The 25,560-nt window shown below is 37.9% G+C and overlaps 1 protein-coding gene across 1 annotated transcript in view; it reads left to right on the top strand.

Annotated features, from left to right (window-relative positions):
- ANKRD31 (ankyrin repeat domain 31) overlaps positions 1–25,560 on the top strand; it is a 124,236-nt gene that overhangs the window by 917 nt on the left and 97,759 nt on the right. Inside the window, exons 2-5 of the mRNA XM_015571672.1 lie at positions 6,291–6,364; positions 11,139–11,248; positions 17,442–17,482; positions 24,228–24,298. Of these exons, the coding sequence (XP_015427158.1) occupies positions 6,291–6,364; positions 11,139–11,248; positions 17,442–17,482; positions 24,228–24,298 (296 nt within the window). The remainder of the gene's footprint in view (positions 1–6,290; positions 6,365–11,138; positions 11,249–17,441; positions 17,483–24,227; positions 24,299–25,560) is intronic.

The following is a 25,560-nucleotide window of genomic DNA, read 5'->3' as shown; positions in this document are numbered from 1 at the left end:
TGGGGTTATTTCTGAGTCCAGGCTCCAGGACGGGGTAGGAATTAGCCGGACGGAGAACAGGAGGTGTTCTAGGCCAGGGTGTGGCTGTGGGACATGGCATGGTGTTGTGTGTGGTGGAATGTAAGGTTAGTGCTTAGCGAAGTGCCGGATGCTGAGGTGGTGGGCGGTGAGCCTGGTAGGGTGAGGTCTTCTAAGGCCTCAGATATCCCGCATGTGTCCCTGTGAAATGTTAGGTGGAGGAGCAGCCTTTTCAGATTTTTGTTGACTCCAGCATGTCCTAGACCAGGGCCTTTAATTAAATTAAATTAACTAATTAATTTATTTTTAAGACAGGGATGCCCACTTTCACCACTCCTTTTAAAAGATATATACTCTTATTGTGATCAGAGAGGGAGAGGAAGAGAGAGAGATAGAAACATCCATGATGAGACAATCATTGATTGGCTGCCTCCTGCATGCCCCCCCCCCCCCACTGGGCATTGAGCCCTGACCAAGAATCGAACCATGACCTCCTGGTTCATAGGTAGATGCTCAACCACTGAGCCACGCTGGCTAGACTAGGGCTTTTAAAATTTTAATGCCCTTGTAAATCACTGTGGAATCCTGGTAAAATGTGTATTCCAATTCAGGAGTTATCTGGAGGGATCTGAGATTCTGCATTGCTAACAAGCTTCCAGATTAAAGTTGGTACTATTAGAGAAGGGATCACCTTTTACAAGAGCTTATCAAAGTAGTAACAGACTGGGATGATGAGAGCTCAACTAAGAAGAAACAATGGGAATGGAGGGAAAAGGGCAAATTTGAGAAATCTTTAGAGAGTAAATTTGGCAGGAGATGGTGGTTCATTAGAAGTGGAGGATGATACCCAGGTTTCTGGCTTGTTTATGTACTAGAGGCCCAGTGCATGAAATCGTGCACTGGTGGGGTTCCCAGTGCCTGCTGGCTGCTGGCCAGGGCCTTCCTCCCTTCCCCTGGCCAGCTCCATCCCCTGGTCGAACTCCCAGAGAACTCCCGGTCCAGGGGACAATTTGCATACTATGCTTTTATTATATAGAATACACATACAATAATATTCGCTCTTATTGGTATCCAGGAAACATTTTGACTAATCTTATAACCACCACCACAATCAAGGTCCACAACAGTTCCATCACTCCAGAAAAACTCCCTTTAGCTGCCGCTTTGTAGTTAAGCCCCTCTCCAATTTATTTATATTTTAAAAAATATATTTTATTGATTTTTCACAGAGAGGCAGGGAGAGGGATAGAGAGTTAGAAACATCGATGAGAGAGAAACATCGATCAGCTGCCTCCTGCACGCCCCTTACTGGGGATGTGCCCACAACCAAGGTACATGCCCTTGACCGGAATCAAACCCAGGACCCCCCAGTCTGCAGGCCGACACTCTATCCACTGAGCCAAACCAGTTAAGGCAAGCCCCTCTCCAATTTAAATCACTATTCCTATATATGTAGTATATCATCTTTTTTTGTCTGTCTGTTTTCTTTCTTTCCTCCTCCCCTCATCTTTGGTTGTTAGCAGTTTGATTATGATGTGCCTAGGCATGATTTTCTTTGTGTTTTTTACTGTTTTTGGTTCATTGATCTTGAATCTATAAATGTATGTCTTTCACCAAACTTGGGAAGTTTTCTGTTATAATTCCTTCATAGATGTTTTTTTCTGTACCAATTTCTTCTCTTCTGGAACTTTAAATGACCATAAATGGTCTCCCAGCTGCCTGAAGCTTTATTAATTCTATGGTCTTTCCTCTGTGTGCATGCATACCTGGTGTATCCCTCTCTTCTAATTTGATTATTAGATACCAGTCAGATTAGGGCCCCACCCTTATTGCCTGGGTCCAGCCTCAGGGGTCCAGGGGTTCCCAAAGGTGTGGATGAAGTCGGTGAAGAATGTTTTACATGGAGACAGCATTCAGAACTCTCTAGCTCTCTTTAGTCTCCATGGATCTTCCTGTGCCTGGCTGAGGCCACAGAGAAAGATCGAGGCAAGCTGAGCCTTTTATTTTATAGTCACAGGTAAACAAGGCAGTGGTTTCCATAGTTACACTCTTCTTGTGAGTTTCACTTGTTGTTCTTGCTGCAGTTCCCTCAGCCTATTAGCTTCCCAGATAAGATCTAGGGAGCTTTTAAGGTCAAGCCTAATTATGCTAAGAAGACTGTGCCCTCTAAGCTGGGACTTGTTTGTGACTTTGCCAACAGGTCAGTCGGAGGCTTAACCCTATAGAGGCTCCCCACACCTTATAATCTTAATTGCCTCCTTTAAGGACTTGTTTCCAAATCTAGTCACATTGGGGGTTGATCTAAGTGGGTTCATGTCAAAAAACCCATGAGCCACTTTGGAGAAGCTATCACTAGCTAAAAATGGGACAGTTTGAACATTGAGAAGAACTATAACAGCAGTGGATTTAAATCAATGAGTTTGTAATGGTCTTTAAAAACATATTTCAATATTATGAAAACTGATAAGGAAAGAGAAAGAAGCAGCCCTAGCTGGTTTGGCTCAGTGGACTGAAGGGTCCCGGGTTCAATTTAGGTCAAGGGCACATGCCCAAGTTGTGAGTTCAGTCCACAGTAGGGGGTGCAGGAGGCAGTTTTTGTTTCTATCTCTATCTCCCTCACCCTTTCTCTCTGAAATCTATAAAAAAAATTTTTTAAATAAAATAAAATGAAAAGAAAGGAAGGAAGGAAGGAAGAAAGAAGCAGGCATTTATTTTGCCTTTCCTATGCAAACTGTAACTAAGTAACTTGGCTGAGTTAACATAGCTTGATGGAAAGTAATTGTATAGTTTATGAGTGAAAGTGTTTTTTAAAAAATATATTTTTATTGACTTTGGAGAGAGAAAGGGAGAGGGGGAGAGAGAGAGAGAAACATCAATGATGAGAGAGAATCATTCATTGGCTGCCTCTTACATGACCCCTGCATGTGTTCTGACTGGGAATCAAACCCTGACCTCCTGGCTCATCGGTTGATGCTCAACCACTGAACCACACCAGCTGGGCATGAGTGAAAGTTTTTAAAAAATATGTATTTCAATTAAATGAAGAAAGTAATAAAGTAGAATATTGCCATTTTATATACTCCTAATAATGAATAGACCTAGGCAGGGTCATCAGTGGTCACTAACATCACAAAATGAGTTACAACCATCATATTGAGCAAGTGGCATCTGTTGCCTATCACCAGAAGCAGAAATCCACACACTTCTACCCACTGTATCTTGGTATCAGAGTCACCAATGAAAACACAGTGCTGGAACAACACTTCACTCACATAGAGAAGGGACAGAACAAGATTGGCTTCAATAGTGGGCACTGGTCCCCCATGGCCACTGGCATGCCCACACCCCTCTTGTGCCACAGAATGAGGAACTTCATCCTCTCCCCACAGAAGACATATAGTGGTGGGATTGGCCAGGTGCCAACTGACACACACTTAAACAAATCAAAGGAATACACACTGAGTCTGAAACAAGGAAAGGTATTTTCACACAAGGCAATAGGTCCAGCACATCCTGAGAGAACTCTTTGTCTCTTTGTAAGAGAGCGTTTCAAGCTCGAGGCCAAAAGGTAGTTGAAAGACTGCATGCACAAGACTGCCTTTCCCGACATATACTTCATTATCTTCTGTAGGAAGTACACATATGCTTCCCCAAATTGAACTTGAATTAGATCAAACCTCTAGGTCTAGTAACCAGTTTACAGGAAATATACAAGATAGAGGAACATATTAAATAACATGCAGTCAGTAAATGCAAAATGTGTGAAACTCTTCAGTAAAAACAACCCAGTTTTTTCAACAAATAAATTGCAAAGGGGTGGGGGAGGTTGGGGGTAATATATAGATTTAAAAAGAGACTTACATAGCAACTAAATGCAATGTGTACCTTGTTTGGATCCTGATTTGAACAAAACAACTGTAAAAAGAGACACTTGGGGAAATGTAACTAAAATGTCTTTATTAGGTTTCCATTGCTGTATAACAGCTTACTCCAAAACTTAGCATCTTAAAACAATAAACATTACTATCTTGTAGTTTTTGTGCTTCAGGAATCTGGGAGTTGCTTAACTAAATCATCCTGCTCAGGGACTCCCAAGGCTGCATTCATCTCAAGGGTTCATGAGAAGGATCCACTTACACATGGTTTTAAGAATTAGTTCCTTTCTGGCCTTAGTTCCTCTCTTACCTTCTTGCCACATAGGCTTCTCCACAGGGCATTTCACAACAAGGCGAACTGACTTCCATGAGCATATAGAAGCAAGAGAGTAAGAGGAAGACAAGATGGAAGCTAGTGAATTTTTGTAACCTAATCTCAGAAGTAACATCCCAACATATTGATAGTGGTATAACTAAGAATGCTAGCAAGTTTAGGTATAAAAAAAGACAGTTAAGGTTTCATTTTTTATGGCTGAGTAATATTCCATCTTACATCTGTACCACAACTTTTTTTTTTCCAGACACATTTTTGGATACACCTTGGTGAAATTTTTTTATTGTGTTAGCATACCAGTTATTAAATTTTTAATGGACTTTATTTTTAGAGCAGTTTTACATTCACATTAAAGTTGAGCCAAAAAAACATAGCCCTTGCCAGTACACTTGCACAGCCTCACTCACTGTCAACGCCAGTGAACCTACGACACATCACTGTCATCCAAAGTTTGTAGTTTACGTTCATCATACTTTGTATTATTTCAATCTTTTTAAATTGGTTGAGACTTGCCTAAGGCGAGCTATCCTGGAGAATGTTCGTGTGTGCTTGAGAAGAATGTGTTCTGATGCTGTTGGGTGGAATGTCCTCCTTGTCTGTCAGGTCGAGTTGCTGTACCACAACTTTTTTATCCACTCGTCTATTGATAGGTACTTGGTTTGCTTTCATATCTTGGCTAGTCTAAATAACACTGCAGTGAACGTAGATAGGGATGCATATAATCTTTTGGGTTTCTTCTGATAAATCTCCAGAAGTGGAATTGGTGGGTCATAAAGTAGTTCCATTTTTAATTTTTTGAGGAAACTCCATACTGTTTTCCATAGTGGCTGCACCAATCTGCATTCCCACCAACAGTGCATGAGGGTTCCCTTTTCTCCACATCCTTGTCAACACTTATCACTTGTTGATGGTAGCCGTTCTGACAGGTGTGAGGTGATATCTCATTGTAGTTTTAATTTTCATTTCTCTGATAGTGATGTTGAGCATCTTTTTATATGACTGTTGGCCATCTATATGTCCTCTTCAGAGAAGTGTCTACTCAGATCCTGTCCTAATTTTTTGTTAATCTTCACCCGAGAATTTTTTTTCCAATTGACATTTAGAGAGAGTGGAAGGGAGGGAGGAAGGGGGAAGATGAGAGAGAGAGAAAGAGAGAGAGAGAAAGGGAGAGAGAGAGAGAGAAACATCAGTATGAGAAAGACCGATTGGTTGCCTTCTGCATGTGACAATGCTGGCCAGGGATTGAACCTTCAACCCAGGTACGTGACCTTGACTGGGAATCAAACCCTTGACCCTCTGGTGTGAGGGCCAACACTCTAATCACTTAGCCATACAGACCAGGGCCTGTGCTCATTTTTTAAATTGGATTGTTTGTTGTTGTGACAGCCTGGATGGACCTAGAGGGGAGTATGCTCAGTGAAATAAGTCAGTCAGAGAAAGAAATACTATATGATTTCACTAATATGCGGAATCTAAAGAACAAAATAAACAAAACGGACTTATAGATGCAGATGGTTGCCAGAAGGGAGAAGGGGTTGGGGATTGGGTGAAAAAGGTGAAGGGATTAAGAAGAACAAATTGGCAGTTACAAAATAGTCACAGGTATGTAAAGGAAAGCATAGGGAATATAGTCAATAATATTGTATGGTGCCAGTTGGGAACTGGAAATATTGAGGGGAACACTTTGTAATGTATATGATTGTCTAACATCTAAGCTGTACACCCTAAACCAGTGTTTGGCAAACTGCGGCTTGCGAGCCACATGCAGCTCTTTGGCCCCTTGAGTGTGGCTCTTTCTAAGCCTTAGGAGTACCCTAATTAAGTTAATAACAATGTACCTATCTATATAGTTTAAGTTTAAAAAATTTGGCTCTCAAAAGAAATTTCAATCATTGTACTGTTGATATTTGGCTCTGTTGACTAATGAGTTTGCCGACCACTGCCCTAAACCAATACAAAATAAAATTGACAGTAAACTGTAGGAAAAAACCTGACAGTTAAATTGTTAGTCTTTGTTTAGGAAACATGATAACAACCTGTACCTTCTTTTTGGTATTTGAAAGGTTGCTCTTTGATCAAGACACATCTCTTAGATCTGAGTTCAGTCTCCATCCTGATATAAGTGGAATATGCAAAGGTGAGAAATAATTCTTTTCACTAAGTAGTCCATTTAATTTCTCAGGTGTTATTATTTCATTAATGTCTCCTTTTATATTTAGTCTTGTTCTTTAACTTTACACAGAGTTAGTTTCTTTGAGGCATCTGTAATAGACCCGGAGGCCTATTATGGTCTGTTACTATGAGGACAGCAATGGGGATTATACTTCTGGAAGATGTTTACAACAGAGATTATGGTAGTAGTAATGAGATAGCTCTTCTCTGCCCCCCAACTCTATAGCTTAACCCTAGAAGCTGCAAAAGTAAATACTTCTTTCTTGTTAATCCTCTCCCAAGGATATTTTTCCCATTGATTTTTAGAGAGAGGAGGGAGGGGGAGAGAGATAGAGAAACATCAATGTGAGAGAGACACATTGACTGGTTGCCTCCTACACACACCCCCAACAGGAGCTGGGGATCAAACCTGCAACCCCGGTACGTGCTCTTGACTGAGAATTGAACCCACGATCCTTTGGTATACAGGCCAGTGCTCTAACTACTGAGCAACAACTGCCAGGGCAGTAAATAGTACTTTTTAATAACCAGTCTGATTCTTTCAGTCAAAATTAAGTTGCAGATATCCTTGGTATATATTTTTTATTTATTTTCATTTTATTATTTTTTATTGAGGTAGAAGTAACATATAACCTCATATTATTTTCAAGTGTAAAAAATAATGATTCAGCATCCTATATAATAAAACCCTTATATGCAAATAGACTGAATGGCGGAACGACCAGCAGAACGACCGGTCACTATGATGCACACTGACCACCAGGGGGCAGATGTTTAATGCAGGAGCTGCTCCTGCATTGAGCATCTGGCCGCTTTTCACCTGTATGAAAAGTATGGTCACTGGTGCATACAGTGTTCGGATTTCAAGAGGGATGTCCCACTGCTGGTTTAGACCCGACATCCCCTGAGGGGGTCCCAGATTGCAAGAGGACGCAGGCCACGCTGAGTTAATAACCAGTCTGATTCTTTCAGTCAAAATTAAGTTGCAGATATCCTTGGTATATATTTTTTATTTATTTTCATTTTATTATTTTTTATTGAGGTAGAAGTAACATATAACCTCATATTATTTTCAAGTGTAAAAAATAATGATTCAGCATCCTATATAATAAAACCCTTATATGCAAATAGACTGAATGGCGGAACGACCAGCAGAACGACCGGTCACTATGATGCACACTGACCACCAGGGGGCAGATGTTTAATGCAGGAGCTGCTCCTGCATTGAGCATCTGGCCCCCCGCCCCCCAGAGGGAGGTGACTGGCAGCAGCGATTAAGGGGTGAGGCCAGCCAGTGGGTGGCGCCGGGCTGCCAGCCAAAGTGGGTGCCAGCAGCCCCCCCACCCCCCATCGCCGTGCCTGCTGGTTGCCCCACAGATGGCCCTGATTGCTGGCCAGGCCTAGGGACCATACCCTATATATTGGGAACAGTCTCTTAGATTTAAAAATTAAAACCTGGCAAGGCTACTCTAACACTGAAAAAACAGGATGATGCAGTGATGACATGCATGGACTCTGGCTTGCACATTTTCTGGTCAGCCCTGATTCTGACACTTATAACTGTGTGACAAAGCCAATTACTTAACTTCTCTCTGCTTCAGTTTTTCCACCCATGAGATAGGGAAAATTGTACTACTGCCTCAGAAGAATCATGTTATGTACTACTTTTTATAATCAGGGCAAAAAAATGCAGCTGCCCATACAACAAACAGCAAGATGCTTTTCACCTGTATGAAAAGTATGGTCACTGGTGCATACAGTGTTCGGATTTCAAGAGGGATGTCCCACTGCTGGTTTAGACCCGACATCCCCTGAGGGGGTCCCAGATTGCAAGAGGACGCAGGCCACGCTGAGGGACCCCCCTTCATGCACGGATTTCATGTACCGGGCCTCTAGTTTCTATATATTTTGAAATGATCACTACAGTAAATCTAGTTAACATAGTCTATTACATTAGTGCAGTTAACATTGTCACACAATAAGTCTAGTTATATATTTTTCAAAAGTGCCTGTCACCTGCCAATTCATACTTCCTGAGTCCACTTCTAGACCAATGTAAATGGTGTCTAGAAAAGCCTGTCCACTAATTGTTACTGTTTAAAAAGTTCAGTTCTGCAGTTGGTGTTTAAACGGTAGGTTATCTCCTTGTATTATTTCTTCTTGTGAGAATTTTCATTTCGGAGGATGTCTGGAAATGAGTATAGAAGAAAAATTTCCTAAACACCATGAAGATCTTTGTATAGTTTGCAATGTCTTTTCACTGTACATTACTTCACCTCATACCACAATGGCAAGTTACAGTTTCGTCTTGGAGTGGTTTTTCTTACTTGTAAATGGAAGGGACAGTGAGTAATATTGGTCTCCAGAATGTATTCTTTGATGTATAAAGTGCCAGTAGAAAAAAAGTTAGAGGACTGCTTTAATATTCTATCCAAGTTTTTTCTTTTATGTCCTTTTCCAAATAGACTTTTATTATTTTTGCTAATTACTAAAAGTATAAAACATTTAAAAAATAAAAAATTATATTATGTAGAAAATTGAAGATCCTATCCCCTATTCTTTCCTACAGTTCCACTCCCAATAATTGCCAGCATTTAGTATTTGTATATCCTTCTAGACTTTTGTATGCCGACATAAATATCTCTTATCATAATTGCTATTGTACTACATAATATGTTTCATATTTTGTTATATTTATCTACCTTAACCTTTTAAATTGCTACATATTATTTTGTATGAATGTACCCTTACTTAATAAATAGATTATATTTTTGATGTTTCTCAATACTATAACAAATATGAATATTCTAATGCTTACACCTTTGCCTACTTTTAAATTATTTATTTAGAATAAATAACTAGCTAAAGTTAGATTAACTTTCAAATAATGTATTCTGATTTTAAAGGATCTGACATGTGTCAGATCTTGACATTATGGACCCCTAGAAAAATGGCTTTCCCCTCCAACCAACATAGGACATATTCAGTCTTTGCAAAACTAATAAATAAAAAGTATCTGATTATTTTAATTTTAAAGACTATTTAGGCATATATTAATATTGATCATTCATACTTTTTTGGTGTTAATTGTCTTATATATCTCCTAATCTTTATTATTTATTTATAAGAGCATTTTACATATTAAATATAACATATTTATTGCATATGTATTGCAAATAGGTATTCCCAGTTTCTTAGTAATGTTTTCATGTTATTCATGATATTTTGTATTGTAGAAGTTTTAAGTTTTTATGTAGTAAAAGTCAGTCTTTTTTCTTTTAACTTCTTTTTTTTTAATCCTCACCAGAGGATATTTTTCCATTGAATTTTAGAGAGAGTGGAAGAGAGGGAGGAAGAGAGAGAGAAATATCAATGTGAGAGAAACACATCAATTGGTTGTCTCCTGCATGCACCCCAACCAGGGCCCAGAGATGAGTCTGCAACCCAGGTATGTGCCCTTGACTGGAATGGAATCTGGGACTCTTTGGTCCACAGGCTGATGCTTTTATCCACTGAGCCAAACCGGCTAGGGCAGTCTCTTCTTCTTCTTCTTCTTCTTTTTTTAAGGTTTATTAGTTTTTTCAAATTTAGAAATAGTTTACCTATTTCAAGACTATAAAGTATTTTCTTCTCTCTTAATTTCCACTTACTATATTTATAGCTTTTACAAATAATCTCTTTGGAATATTTTGGCCTATGGGAAGGTAGTTCTACATTTATTTTTTTCTAAATGATTAACCAATTTTCCCAATATTATTTATTGAATAATTCTTCTTGGTGCCACTGTTTAAAATACCATATTGTTACATATTAAATTCCTAGATATATATGTCTGTTTCCCACTTTTTTTTTGTTTTGTTTCATTGATCTTTTTGACTATTTCTACTTCTGTGCCATTATTACATTATTTTACCAACCTTAGCTTTTAGTTCATTTCTATATCTGGGCAGGAATATATCTTCCTACACAGAGTAGCTGGCTACAACATTCATCCTAAGCTTCTTGATACAAACAGCAAGCTCAGTACCACTGTGAATTCTAATTTACCCTCTTGCATCTTTGTTGGTGAGATTTCTGAGCTGGGTCATTTTCAGGGATTCTGATGGAAGAAGTCCATATACTAGTAGTTACTTCTGAAGGAGCCCCTCCTTTTCTATGTTGAGTGACCAGCTGTTTACTAATATTTTCTATTTAATCTATTTTCATCTTGTAATCTATAGAGGGTATCTTCCCCCCCACGCCCCACCCCTGCCTTTTTTTGTTTTTAAACCATTGCTGTTTTAGATTTTTAAAACCTAATCATTCCTTTGGATTCTTTTTAGGAATTGGGAAGGGAAGAAAGTTAAAATATGGGCTCAATTTGCCATCTTGAAATAGAAATTTGGACTTTTTTTGAATTATATACTAGCATGATGGGTTTTTAAAAAGACCTAAAATTTTTTTTAAAAGGAAAGTATTCTTTCTAGTGAGATTTAAGTCTATATAATTTTCTATTTATATCCTTTGCATCATTCATCCTGATAAAAAGTAACTATCAAGTATTATTTTATTTACTGTAATGTGTATGTTTCTTCCTAATTAATAAGTTAAAAACCATAATTCATAAAAGTGACAATTAGGAAATTATAATTTACAAAATGACCTTTTATGACATTTTTTTTTTTACTATCTTTAAATCCTTGAGTCATTGTCAGAGCAATAAAACTGTTATGCCTGACTATGATTATATTCCATTCTAGGCACATGCTCTCCTGAGATTCAACTTGGGTTGAAGCTCAGAGAGGATCCACAAATGCAAATAAGTGAAAAGAAGACCATGCCTGTGCTTAATGAGGATGCAGTCTTACAGGTGTGTAAGCATATTGATTAAATACATACTTGTTAAAAACTGGAAATGCTACTTTAAAGAGTGACAAATTACTAATGATTAATTCTTTTTGTCTGTTATTTTGCTGCTTCTTTCTTTTATCAGTTTTTTTCTCCTTAGCTAATCATTCTGTTTCTCTGTTGCAAATTTATTGAAAGACAGTTGTTTTAGGAGGAGGTGTTAAAATATTTCCTTTTTCCTCTTTATTTTTCTCTTTCAGTAGAGATATGGAAGTGGGAGGAACAGAATGTTATAAGAGGTTAGAATTATATTAGAATATAATAATTACAGTTTTCATCTCCATGATATGTCAGAGTCATCTTAAATTTGTGAAGAAGACACTAGTCTGTGAGGTAGAATTTGTGGTATGGGCCACTGAAAGGCTTTTCTGTTGTTCTGTGTGTGTGAATGCATGTGTGTGTACACACACTTATATACACACATTTTTATTTGCTTTGTAATGTAATCACCTTGAGGTAAGGTAAGGGGTGATTTAGTTAGTACCTTGACCTTGGCATAAATAAATTAGCTAACCAGAGATACCTACAAAGTCTTAAGGAATGGAAGGGAAGATTTGACCATGAGGATCTATTTAATATTGTACCTAGGAAGGTGTCTCACTTGAATTATCTCTGATTAAAAGAAAATTTTAACATAAAATATTTTTTCTTGAAGCTGAAACGTCTATATTTAGTTTCTAATAATTTGCTTAAAATCATTTTGCAATTTCTGAGTTAAGGGAAAAACATTTTCCTTCTTAGTCTCAGTAATTGTGAAATGGGAAATAATAATTTTATAAGTTTATTTCAGAAGCATTTGCTATGAGAATATTGTACCAGGCTCTAGATTATACCTCAGAACAGTGATTTTGAAAGTTTGATCATTAGACTCATTTGGATAGCTTTTTAAAAATATAGACTCTTGACACCTGTACTTGAGTGGAACTTAGGAATCTCCATTTTTAAATATATATTTTATTGATTTTTTACAGAGAGGAAGGGAGAGGGATAGAGAGTTAGAAACATCCATCAGCTGCCTCCTGTACACCCCCTATTGAGGATGTGCCTGAAACCAAGGTACATGCCCTTGACCAGAATCGAACCCAGGACCCTTCAGTCCGCAGGCCAACGCTCTGTCTACTGAGCCAAACCGGTTAGGGCAGGAATCTCCATTTTGAAAGACTCCCAAGTAATTTCTGATAATCAACCAGCTTGGAACAATTGCTTTACAGGACTTTAAGAGTTAATGGTTATATCTTTCAAAGGTTGGACATCAGATAGTAAATCAGTCATCTGCTGTATGGGCTTGTAAAAATAGAAGAAGGATAAATGAAGTATTTGATATTTGTTCCTCTTTTTTTCACATTCATGGGAATTCATTGGTAGTAAAATAGATACCTCCTTTAACTTTCCCCTATCCCTCTTTTTTGTGTCTGCAGTAAAAGTTAGACCATATAACCAAAATGTTTAAACATCTGTAGTGAATTTTTTTTTTTTTTTTTAAATTTATTTTTTTTTTATTAAGAATTTTTATTTTCATTCTTGTCCCCATGTTCTCTGCGCTTCTCTCCTGCAGCTTCTGCGGGTCTCAGTGTGCCTTTCCTTCCTTCTAGTTGTAGAGTTTACAGTCAGCCAGGCTTCCTGTGGTTCTGGATGAAGTCCGTGTTGTTTCTCTGAGGTATTAATCAATTGTTGTGAGCGGCATTAACTTCCCGGTGTTTATCTCTGCCGCCATCTTAGTTTCTCCACATCTGTAGTGAATTTTAATATTATTTTAAAAATTCATACATATTGTTCTCATTATTTTTATTTTCATTCTATGAAAATAAACCATTAGGGGAAGGGAAATATTCTTTCCCCACCTTAAAAAACAGACCCCAACACTTTCCACAGTTATTCTTTCTTTATATTCCAACACTCAGAACCCTTGTGACATTAGTCAGTGGGGGCTTGTTGTGTGAATCATGGATGGAAATGCAAGTGGGCCTCAGCCAAGGAGACAGACAGACTTGGGTCCCTTTCCCTCAACCTTTACACTTGGTCAATCTTTGGGAAACCACCCTTCTTCTGCTCTCGGCCCCGGGTCCACATCCAGGTCAGCATGCAGCCAATCAGCGCGTTCCATTCCTCTGGCCACAATGATTGACTCAAGGATGGCAATATAATCCCAAACTAGACCAATGAGGCTGACTGACATTTGGCGTTTTTATTGGCCTCCTTTCCCCACTAGAGCCGCTAAGCTCCGGAGATGTAAACCGGCTTCTTCTGCTTCAGGCCTCTAGGGGGCGCTTAGCGAAGTGGGGGGAGAAAGAAAAGGCCACTGTGGGGGGCGGGGGGGAGAAGAAATTATATGAGAGAAATTGATTTTATCAAAGAAATGGAGAGACCAGAAAAGACACTTTCCCATAATTATTTTCAAATAATAAAATATATTGTTTTATACCTTGAATTGATTTCTAAATAAATTCCAAAAAAATTACTAAATGGATTTCTAAATAAATTGTTCCTTAGTACTCATATACAATATTTATATTTCAACTTCAAAACAGAATATTTTAGAAATGATGGACTATTTTAGATAAGGATAAACTTTGTAGAAATTGAGGATCTTTGGTTTGTTATACACTATACTAATTTTTAAAAATATAGGCAGGTACTGGCTGGTGTGGCTCAGTTGGCTGGGCGTTGTCTTGTCTACCAAAAGGTTGCCAGTTTGATTCCCGGTCAAGGACACATGGCTGAGTTGTGGGCTCAGTGTCCGGAAGAGGGTGTGCAGGAGACAACCAATCGCTGTTACACTCTCACATCGATGTTTCTCTCAATCTCTAAAAAAACCAATACACTATTCTTAAAAAGTAAAATAAAAATATAAACAGTATCTACCCTAACCGGTTTGGCTCAGTGGATAGAGCGTTGGCCTGCTGACTGAAAGGTCCCAGGTTCGATTCTGGTCAAGGGCATGTACCTTGGTTGTAGGCACATCCCCAGTAGGAGGTGTGCAGGAGGCAGCTGATCGATGTTTCTCTCTTATCCATGTTTCTAACTCTCTATCCCTCTCCCTTCCACTCTGTAAAAAAATCAATAAAAATAAAAAATATATATAAGCAGCATCTTTTAAAATATTTTATATTCATCATTTTTGTTGGGTCTTGCAATACCTTTCCTTATTATTTACAGGTGCTATATAGCAAACAGTTTTTATTTTTAAATTTTTATTTTTTATTTTATTTGAACATTTATTTTCTTTGATATATATAAGGTGGGACAAAAGTAGATTTACAGTTGTAAGTATGAGAAACAGTTTATTCTTGTGTTATTATTTATTAACTAGAGGCCTGGTGCATGAATTTGTGCACCAGTGGCGTCCCTTGGCCTGGCCTGCGGGATCGGGCCGAAACCAGCTCTCCGATATCCCCTCAGGGGTCCCGTATTGCGAGAGGGCGCAGGCCAGGCCAAGGGACCCCACGGGTGCACGATCAGGGCGGGGAGGGACTGCAGGAGGGCTCCAGGGCATGTCTGGCCCATTTCACTCAGTCCCAATTGGCCGGACCCCAGCAGCAAGCTAACCTACCGGTCAGAGTGTCTGCCCCTGGTGGTCAGTGCATGTCATAGCGAGTGGTTGAACGGCCTTAACATATCATTAGCATATTATGCTTTGATTGGTTGAATGGACGACTGGACGACCGGACACTTAGCATATTAGGCTTTTATTATATAGGATTACTGTATTATTTGCCATACAAACAACTGTAAACCTACTTTTGCCCTGCCTATATAGTACCTGTTTTATTATATTTCTAGGTGACATATTTTTTTGGAAAGCAGTTTTTTAACTTTACATGGAAAATGTTTAGTATAACAGTTTCTGAGAGGATGTTTTTGAATGATATTAACATTTAAATAATAGATTTTAGTAGAGCAGATTACCCTCCATAATGTTGGTGGCCCTCATTCAACCAGTTGAAGGTCTCAATAGAACAAAAAGACAGCTGCCCTGAGCAAGACAGAATTTTCCAGCAGACAGCCTTTGGACTTTGTCTGCATCATCAGTTTTCCTGAGTCTTGAGCGTTGTGACCCACACTGCAGATTGGACTTGCCAGTCCATGAAGCCAATTCCGTATAATACATCTCTTTCTATACATATGTACATATTCTATTGGTTTTGTTTCTCTGGAGAATGCTGATTAGTACAGGGGCATCACTGGTTTTATTATAATCCATTTTTGATCATATAGAAAATACTTGTTTAACAGGGAATAATGATTAATTCAATCTTACAGATATTACCTGTGGAACTCTTTATCTGAGAGGTGTGAATTCAGGTTGAATTTCACTTTCCTTCTCCATTCTGCAGCTTTCACCTTCCATCCTTACCCATATGTAAAGGTGAAATCAATTTAAATCAGCGGTTCTCAACCTGTGGGTCGCAACCCCTTTGGGGGTCAAACGACCCTTTCACAGTGGTCGCCTAAGACCATCGGAAAATACAAATATAATTACATATTGTTTTTGTGATTAATCACTATGCTTTAATTATGTTCAATTTGTAACAATGAAAATATATCCTGCATATCAGATATTTACATTACGATTCGTAGCAGTAGCAAAATTACAGTTATGAAGTAGCCACGAAAATAATTTTATGGTTGGGAGTCACCACAACATGAGGAACTGTATTAAAGGGTCACAGCATTAGGAAGGTTGAGAACCACTGGTTTAAATGAACATTAATGAGAACCTTGAAGGGAAATGAGCAATCACAAGCTTGTTTGATGACCATGTAATAGAAGAAGGATCATGGTTGGCAAGGTCAGCACTCAGAGAGATTTATATGTGTATATAGTACCTGTTTTATTATATATGTAGCTGAAGCTGGTTTGTGTGTGTGTGTGTGTGTGTGTGTTATCAGTATCAGTCTTTTTAAGCCGCAGTAGGGAGGTGACGTTCTCTTTTTAAAAAAATATATATTTTATTGATTTTTCACAGAGAGAAAGGGAGAGGGATAGAGAGCGAGAAACATCGATGAGAGAGAAACATTGATCAGCTGCCTCCTGCACACCCCCCACTGGGGAAGTGCCCGCAACCAAGGTACATGCCCTTGACCGGAATCAAACCCAGGACCCCCCCCAGTCCGTAGGCTGCCCCAGTCCGTAGGCCGACACTCTATCCACCAAGCCAAACCAGCCAGGGCGACATTCTCACTTAATCAGAATTCTTACTCATTGCTTGTGGGAAATGTAGAATGGTTGCAGTCTCTGTAGAAAATGGTATAGTGATCTCACAAAATATTATACATAGGATCCAAAAATTCCACTTTTGCAATTATACCTAAAATAAGTGGATATAGAGACTCAGAAATATATTTGTTTACCCACATTCATAGAAACATTATTCACAATAGCAAAAAGGTGGAAGTAACCAAAGTGTCTACTAATAAATGAGTGGGTAAACAAAATATGGTACATACAATGGAATATTCTTCAGCCATGCTACAACATGGATAAACCTTGAAGACATTATACCAAGTGAAATAAACCACTCATAAGAGGACAAATATATGTAGTATTTCTTTTCTTTTTTTTTTAACCCTCATCGAGGATATTTTTCCATTATTTTTAGAGAGAGTGGAAGGGAGGGAGAAAGGCAGAGAGAAACATCGGACTGGTTGCTTCCCACTCGTGCCCCTACTTGGTTCCAGGGATTGAGCCTGCAACCGATGTACATGCCCTTGACTGGGAATTGAACCCATGCCCCTTCAGCCCGCTAGCCAGCACTCTATCCACTAGGCAAAACTGGCCAGGGCTGCAGTTTTTTTTTTTATATGAGCTACTTAGAGTAGTCAAATTCATAGAGACAAAAAGTAAAAGGGTAGATGCTGAGGGTTGGGGGGGTGGTGAATGGACAGTTAGTGTTTAATGGGTATGGAGTTTTAGTAGGAGAGGATGAATAACTTCTGGAGATGGATAGTGGTGATGGTTGCACATCATTGTGAATATATATGTACCACAGAACTGTACATGGTTAAAATTGTAAATTTTATTTTATACGTATTTTACTACAATAAAAAAAGATGCTAAGAAAGAGTAATATGAATCACCTAAAATGTTAAATTTTTAGTGTGTTGCATTGGGTTAGTATTCATCAGTTGGAAAACTACTGTGTTTTTTTTCCCTAGCAACCTCAAGATGAAATGGAACAAAATCAAGCTCTGTTAGAGTAAGCATACTAATTTTTGGCTTTATTATGTATAGATACTTAGTCATTTTGCACATCAAAAAAGTCTTAATTTTTGTTTTAGAATTATGTTTTTGAATAATTGCCCCTTTAGCAGCATATATAGATATATGTATAATTTTACAAATATTCTCAAGTTTTATTTCTTTTTAAAATTTATTTTTTTAAAGTATTCTTTTTAAAAAAATATGTTTTTATTGATTTTTAGAGAGAGAAGAAGGGAGAGAGATAGAGAGATAGAAATATCAATGATGAGAGAGAATCATTGATCGGCTGCGTCCTGAACGCCCCCTGCTAGAGCCCGAACCTGCAACCTGGGCATGCGCCCTGACTGGGAATTGAACCAGTGACCTCTTGGTGCATGGGTCGTTGCTTAACCACTGAACCACACTGTCTGGGCAGTAAGTTTTATTTCTTAAGAGAGGTTGAATCAGATTAAATGATTCTGTTTATTAATATTATTTTGAAAGGGAATTTAAGGCATAGCATGAAAGAATTTGTAAAGTTTATTGAAATTAGACTTCATACAACTATTTACTTTAGGAGACTTTACCCTTTTAGTTCTTTTAAAACAATGATTCCCAAAGTATGGTCTGTGCACCATCTAGGAATCTTTGAGCCTCTTTCCAGAGAGTCTGTGAGGTCAAAATTATTTTCATAACACTACCAACACATTATTGCCTGTTGCATGGTATTTATGTTTGCACTTACAGTCCTAAAGTAAATGGGTAAAATTCTGGAGCCCTAGGTAGGAATCAGGGCAGTGCCACCAAATAGCACTAATAATAATAGTATTTTTCACTGCCATGTACTAGCAGTTAAAAACAAACAAACAAAAACCTCAGCCATTTTCACTTAATGAATTTGTTGAAGCAGAAAAATTATTAGTTTTATTAAATCAAATGAAGCGGGAAGTATGCTAATAGTACTGAAGTGCTCTAATAGAGCACTTGTTTTAGTTGTAAGCATTATAAGAAAACTAGCCTTACTTTTCTTTTTAATTTGAAAAAATAACTAACAAACTAGTTATTCACACTTGTTTATATGTCAGACATTTTCTTGAAAATGAATGAAGTAACCCAGCCACTTCAAGGAAAATTGCTAATGGTATTTGTTGCAAAAGAAAAAATTCAAGCTTTCAAGAGAAAATTAGAGTTTAGGAAAACTTCTGTCTACCACTTCGACAGTGATGTCTTTCTAATACTTAAAAAGTTTTCTGGTGAGATCAGTGGTAATATTTATAAAGGTGATCTTTTTGATACTTTATAATGAAACACATAGAAGATTTGCATGATTTGCTCTGGCCAGGTGGCAAAGTTGGTTGGAGTGTCATCCCATATACCTAAAAAGGTTTCAGGTTCAATTCCCAGTCAAGGCACATACCTAGGTTTCTGGTTCAATCCCTGGTTGGAGTGTATACATGACACAATCGATTGGTTTCTTTCTTACGTTAGTGTTTTTCTCTCTCTCCTTTCTTCTCTCTTTAAAATCAATAAAAACATATCCTTGAGTGAGGTTTAAAAAAAGATTTGCATAACTCAATATTTTCTAAAGGACCAATGCATGATGTCACAAAATCAGTAATCCTATATAATAAAAGCCTAATATGCAAATTGAGCAAACTGCAGACCGACCTGTGGAATGACTGGTCCTTATGATGTGCACTGACCACCAGGGGGCAGATGCTCAATACAGGAGCTGCCCCCAGGCCAGCCAAGGTGGGTGCCAGCTGGGTGGGGGGGTGATTACCCCGCCGGTTGCCCTACGGATGGGCCCTGATCACTGACCAGGCCTAGGGATCCTACCCAAGCATGAATTTCGTGCATTGAGCCTCTGTGTGTTATAATGTAACACAGTACAAAAAGTTCATTGAGTTTGATTCAATATCTACATTTTCAGTTACCTTTAAGGAAGTTATTGCTTTTATTTTATCCAAAAAGGCTATTAAAATACTCCTTCCTTTTTCTTTTTTTAAAAATATTTTATTGATTTTTTTACAGAGAGGAAGGGAGAGGGATAAAGAGTTAGAAACATCAATCAGCTGCCTCCTGCACTCCCCGCCCTGCCCCCCCTGGGGATATGCCCACAACCAAGGTACATGCCCTTGACCAGAATCAAACCTGGGACCTTTGAGTCCAAAGGCCGACACTTTATCCACTGAGCCAAACCGGTTAGGGCCTCCTTCCTTTTTCAACTGCATGTCTGTATAAGATCAGATTTTTGTTATATATGTCAAACAAAATATATGGCAAAAGAGTGAAAACAGTCTTGGCCTGTGTTTCCCAGTGGTTAGAGCGTCAGCCCATGCACTGAAGGGTCATAGGTTCGATTTGTACCTGGGTTGCAAGTTCTATCCCCAGCCCTGGTCTGGGCGTGTGCAAGAGGGAACCAATCAATGTGTGTCTCTCTCACGTAGGTCTCTCTTCCTCTCTCCCTCTCTCCCTCTCTCCCTCTTCCTCTCTCTCTCCCTCTCTCCCTCTTCCCCCCCCTTTCCCTATGCTTCCCTCCTTCTCTCCCACTCTCTCTAAAAAGCAGTGGAACCCGGCTGGTGTGGCTCAGTGGTTGAATGTTGACCCATGAACCAGGAGGTCACAGTTTGATTCCCAGTCAGGGCACATGCCTGGGTTGTGGGTTTAGTCCCAAGTAAGGGGCATGCAGGAGGCAGTCAATTGATGATTCTCTCTCATCATTGATTTTTCTCCATCACCCTTTCGCTTCCTCTCTTTGAAATCTATAAAAACATATTTTTAAAAATCTATGGAAAAAATATTGAGTGAGGATTAACAAAACAAAAAAGATAAAAAGGAGTAACAAATATGAGATAATAGCTTACATTAAAGAGATTTTTATTTTATTTTATTTTTAAATATACTTTATTGATTTTTTACAGAGAGGAAGGGAGAGAGATAGAGTTAGAAACATTGATGAGAGAGAAACATTGATCAGCTGCCTCCTGCACACCTCCTGCTGGGGATGTGCCCACAACCAAGGTACATCCCTTGACCAGAATCGAACCTGGGACCCCTCAGTCTGCAGGCTGACGCTCTATCCACTGAGCCAAATCAGTTACGGCATTAAAGAGATTTTTAAAAATGTGAAACTGTCACTTTTCTCACTAATTTTTTCGATTTTTGAAAATATCATTTTCATAAAATATATTAACATAGCACTAGATTATTACTGTTACTTTTAAATTAATGGTTATTTTAAAATTTTCTCCATTTTAATTTCTAGCATGTAAATATAAATACAGTAGGTCCTCGGGTTACTTCGGAGATCCGTTCCTATGGTGCGATGTAATGCGATTTTCGCTGTAAGTCGGAACCCACCTACATAAGCACCTATGTTACTCACATGGAGCATATACACAGAGTGATGAAGTGAAACAGTAAAAAAAAAAATTAAAAGAAAGATAATTTCGGACTTTTACTTGTAAATAAATAATAAAAAACAAAGAACAGCCCAAGCACCAAAGGGTCTCTATCTCCCCCCAACTCCCAATCCTCCCACTCTAAAAATCAGTGGGGTATGGAAAAAATATTGAGTGAGGATTAACAAAACAAAAAAGATAAAAAGGAGTAACAAATATGAGATAATAGCTTACATTAAAGAGATTTTTATTTTATTTTATTTTTAAATATACTTTATTGATTTTTTACAGAGAGGAAGGGAGAGAGATAGAGTTAGAAACATTGATGAGAGAGAAACATTGATCAGCTGCCTCCTGCACACCTCCTGCTGGGGATGTGCCCACAACCAAGGTACATGCCCTTGACCGGAATCGAACCTGGGACCCTTCAGTCCGCAGGCCGAAACTCTTCCACTGAGTTAAACCAGCTAGGGCTTTAAGTTGATTTTAGAGAGAGGAAGAGGGGGGAGAGAGAGAGAGATAGAAAAATCAATGATGAGAATTATCAAAAAGCTGCCCCTGGCATGTGGGCCTTCCAACCCCGCCCCCACCCCCCGCCCGGGGTGGGGTGGAGGGCATTGAGCCCACAACCCAGACAGGTTCACTTAAATACAGTAGGTCCTCGGGTTACTTCGGAGATCCGTTCCTATGGTGCGATGTAATGCGATTTTCGCTATAAGTCGGCCCCCACCTACATAAGCACCTATGTTACTCACATGGAGCATATACACAGAGTGATGAAGTGAAACAGTAAAAAAAAAAAATTAAAAGAAAGATAATTTCGGACTTTTACTTGTAAATAAATAATAAAAAACATAAAGCACATATGTACATATGTCAAAATGATGGAACTTTTTTTTTTATATAAGTACTGTAAATGGGATATGGCAAAGTAACCACGAAACAACGTACGTTGAGGCCGGTGTAACTGGAGGACTGTCTGTAATTATAAATTGCATAAACGAAAACTCTTTGGGTTTCCCGATAATTTTTTAAGAGTGTAAAGTAGTCTAAAATCAAAAAGTTTGAGAATTGCTATTTTCAAAAATTCCTTTTACTGAATATATTAGCAATATAAGTTCAGAAACAGAAAAAAAGAAAAGACTAAAGAAGACTAACATAGCATCCATAATCTCACTGCCCCAAAAGAACCATTTGTAGATAGTTTTGTATCCTGTTTTTAAATTTTAATAGTTTATCATAATTATTTTCTCATTAATATATTTTATAAACATGAATTTTAATGGTTTCAGTGGTTCACTCTATAACTTGACTGTACTATAATTTAATCATTCCTCTACTATCAGAGATGTACATTGTTTGCCGTCTTGCCTAATATAAATAACTATTTTTTAATAATTTAGATGAAAGTTTGCTCTATTTTTGGACTTATGTCTTAAGTTCTCCTTAGTAATTATGGAAAAAAATTCTGTTATTGACTCAAACTATGGTTTTATTTTATTGTAAATTAGGTTGTTCTCAAAGAATAACATTTTTTGGGGGGGAATCAGCATTAAGATCTATTTGCCTCATAGAATTATTTTATATGAGCAGTTTCATTTCCATTTTCAAGATAGCATATATTGATTATTTCTATTTTTAGACAGGATAGAATGTTCGATTTATTATTCTTGCATAGGATTTAAGTAGATGTGTCTGGTGCATAAAAACTACTCTTAAAACAGCTGAAAATAGAGGTTTTTCTCTTTAAAATATGTTTTTATTGATTGTAGAGAGAGAAGAGAGAAGGAGAGAGAAACATGGATTGGTTGCTTCCCCATTTGGTTCAGGACCAAACCCACCTGTGCTGTGATAAGGAATCAAATGGCAACCAACTGATCCTTATCAGCCACAGCCCAGGCTTTTCTTTTTCTTTTCTTTTTTTAAGGAAGATATCTTGATTGGATTTGTGTAGTAAAGTAGTTGAGAAAAAAGGGATTAACTGATGGCTTTTCTTCAGTGAACTTTTAATGATCCCAGGCAGGTGATCACAAGTGCAGATTAAGAATGACTTATTTTAGCTATTGTAAATTGTGCTGCTATGAACATAGGGTTGCATATATCCTTTCTGATTGGGACACAGCCTAAGTGCCCACCAGCAGATGAGTGGATTAAAAAACTGTGGTATATCTACATAATGGAATACTACACTGCTATAAAAATGAAGGAATTCTTATCATTTGGATGGTAATTCTTACAGCATGGATGAAACTGGAGAGCATAAATAATATTAAGTGAAATAAGCCAGTCAGAGAAAGATAAATATCACATGATCTCACTCATATGTGGGATATAATGATCAACATAAACTGATGAACAAAAATTGATCCAGAGTCAAGGTGGCACTGAGCAGACCATCCAACCTTGGGGAGAAGGCGGGGGTGGGGGGGTTAAAGATCAACCAAAGGACTTGTATACATGCATATTAGCATAATCAATGGACACAGACACTGGGGTGGTGGGGGCTTGCCCTTGAGGGTGAGAGTGGTGGGGGTTGGGGGGTTAATCGGGGGAAAAAAGACATAATACTTTAAACAACAACAAAAAAGAATGACTTATTTTGCTTTCAATCTGTTCCCTTCAGTATTTCCTATCTTTCCTATCTTTTTCTTTACTGTGAAATACAAGAATTATAAATCATGTCAGTAGTCATTAGTGACTTTCATTTACATCTTAAAGTATAATGACAAACTTTCAGTGTATTAGATAGTCAGGCTACATAATTCAAGAGCAGGGTTTCTTTTTTCCTGACCCCATCACCCCTTTTTGGCAGACAGTCATCCCCAAAGTTACTTTCAGAACTAAGTGTAGGTTTAACATGTTTATACCACTGAAGTTCGCCCATTAAATTTTCAGCTCCCTCTATGCAAGCACTTGAAATATTTTATTTAAGTATATTTTTATTGATTTCAGAGAGGAAGGCAGAAGGAGAGAGAAATAGAAACTTCAATGATGAGAGAGAATCATTGATTGGCTGCCTCCTGCATGCCCCCTACTGGGGATCAAGCCCGAAAACCAGGCATGTGCCCTTGACCAGAATCGAACCCAGGACCCTTCAGTCCACAGGCTGACACTCTATCCACTGAGCCAAATAAAATAGGGCAGCACTTGAAATATTAATGTTAACAAATTGATAGTAATTGTAAAAGTGATTGGAATAATGTAGCAATAAAAACATCCTATTTTGAAATTCCTTTAAATGAAGAAAATAATTTAAATTGTATTTGAATGAGAAAGTGTTTCTTCTTTCCATTTAAAAATTTTTATTTCTTTATTAATTGATATAATTTTATTAATTGATTTATGCTTTAAAACCAGAAAAAGTTGTCCAATGTTCACTGTGTCATTTCCTGAAGCTGAACTTTCACTGAACCACGAAAGCATTCAAGGTATGTTTTCATGGGTAGAGTCATATAAAGTAAATTTGTCTTAGTCTAATTAGATATATTTATTTACAGCTGGGCTAGTCTAGTATATATTGCTATCATACATTTTCAAAAATATTGATTTCAGAAAGGAAGGGAGAGGGAGAGATGGAAAACATCAATGAAGATAATCTTTCATCGGCTGCCTCCTACACACTCCCTACTGGGGACCCAGCCCAAAACCACTGAGCCACATCGGCCGGGTAAAAAATATTTTTTAAAAATGTTAATAGTGTACCAAATAGTCTCAATGCAAAAAGAAAAGCAACTATAGTAGGGTGTTTAAGACTTAATGACTTTAAGAAATAGGAACCTGTTAATACATGAGCTTTTTGTTTTCTCTATTAAATACATAATGTTTATAAAGCATAGGATATTTTTGTTTGTCACTGTGTAAGTACAGAAGAAAGAAAACAGAATTGTAAGTCAAGTTGTCCTGGGATAAGAACTGTACCAAGAAAAGGGAAGACCACATGGCATCAGCAGCCACACATAAAAACATGTAATAAGTGGGGTCTAATTAAGTCCCAAGATGGCAGACTAACTTTATATTCAGTTAAGGAGACTTTTCTACACAGATTAGGTCCCTCATCTCTTAGGAAATTAAAGCCTTAGATGGTCCTGCTAGTCATGATAAGATATTAAAATTGCAGGCATAAATTTGCAATCATGCTAACAGAATAGGTCAATATATAATAATGATAGCACAAAAGCTTTTGTAACATTGGCCACGTAAAACTTAAAGGTAGCATTCTTGGGCAAAACATTAGATCATAAAAAATAACCTTTGTGAAGTTTTTTTTTAATTAAATCTTTATTGTTCAGATTATTACAGTTGTTCCTCTTTTTCCCCCCATAGCTCTCCTCCACCAGGTTCCCCTCCCACCTTCCGCCCTCACCCCCCAAACCACTGTCATTCATAGCTGCACGAGTTTTGTCCAGTCTCTTCCTGCATCCCCCAAACCCCTTTCCCCCCCAAGAATAGTCAGTCCACTCACTTTCTATGCCCCTGATTCTATTATAATCACCAGTTTATTCTGATCATCAGATTATTTATTCACTTGATTTTTAGATTCACTTGTTGATGGATGTTGTTCATAAACTTTGTTGTTCAGAATTTTTTATCTTTACCTTTATCTTCTTCCTCTTCTTAAAGAATACCTTTCAGCATTTCATTTAATGCTGGTTTGGTGGTGATGAACTCCTTTAGCTTTTTCTTATCCGTG

The sequence above is a fragment of the Myotis davidii genome, unplaced genomic scaffold, assembly GCF_000327345.1.
Source record: "Myotis davidii unplaced genomic scaffold, ASM32734v1 scaffold44, whole genome shotgun sequence".
NCBI classification, from domain to species: domain Eukaryota; kingdom Metazoa; phylum Chordata; class Mammalia; order Chiroptera; family Vespertilionidae; genus Myotis; species Myotis davidii.
The sequence above is the reverse complement of the archived record's forward strand: the minus strand, read 5'-3'. Positions and strand labels throughout refer to the sequence as shown.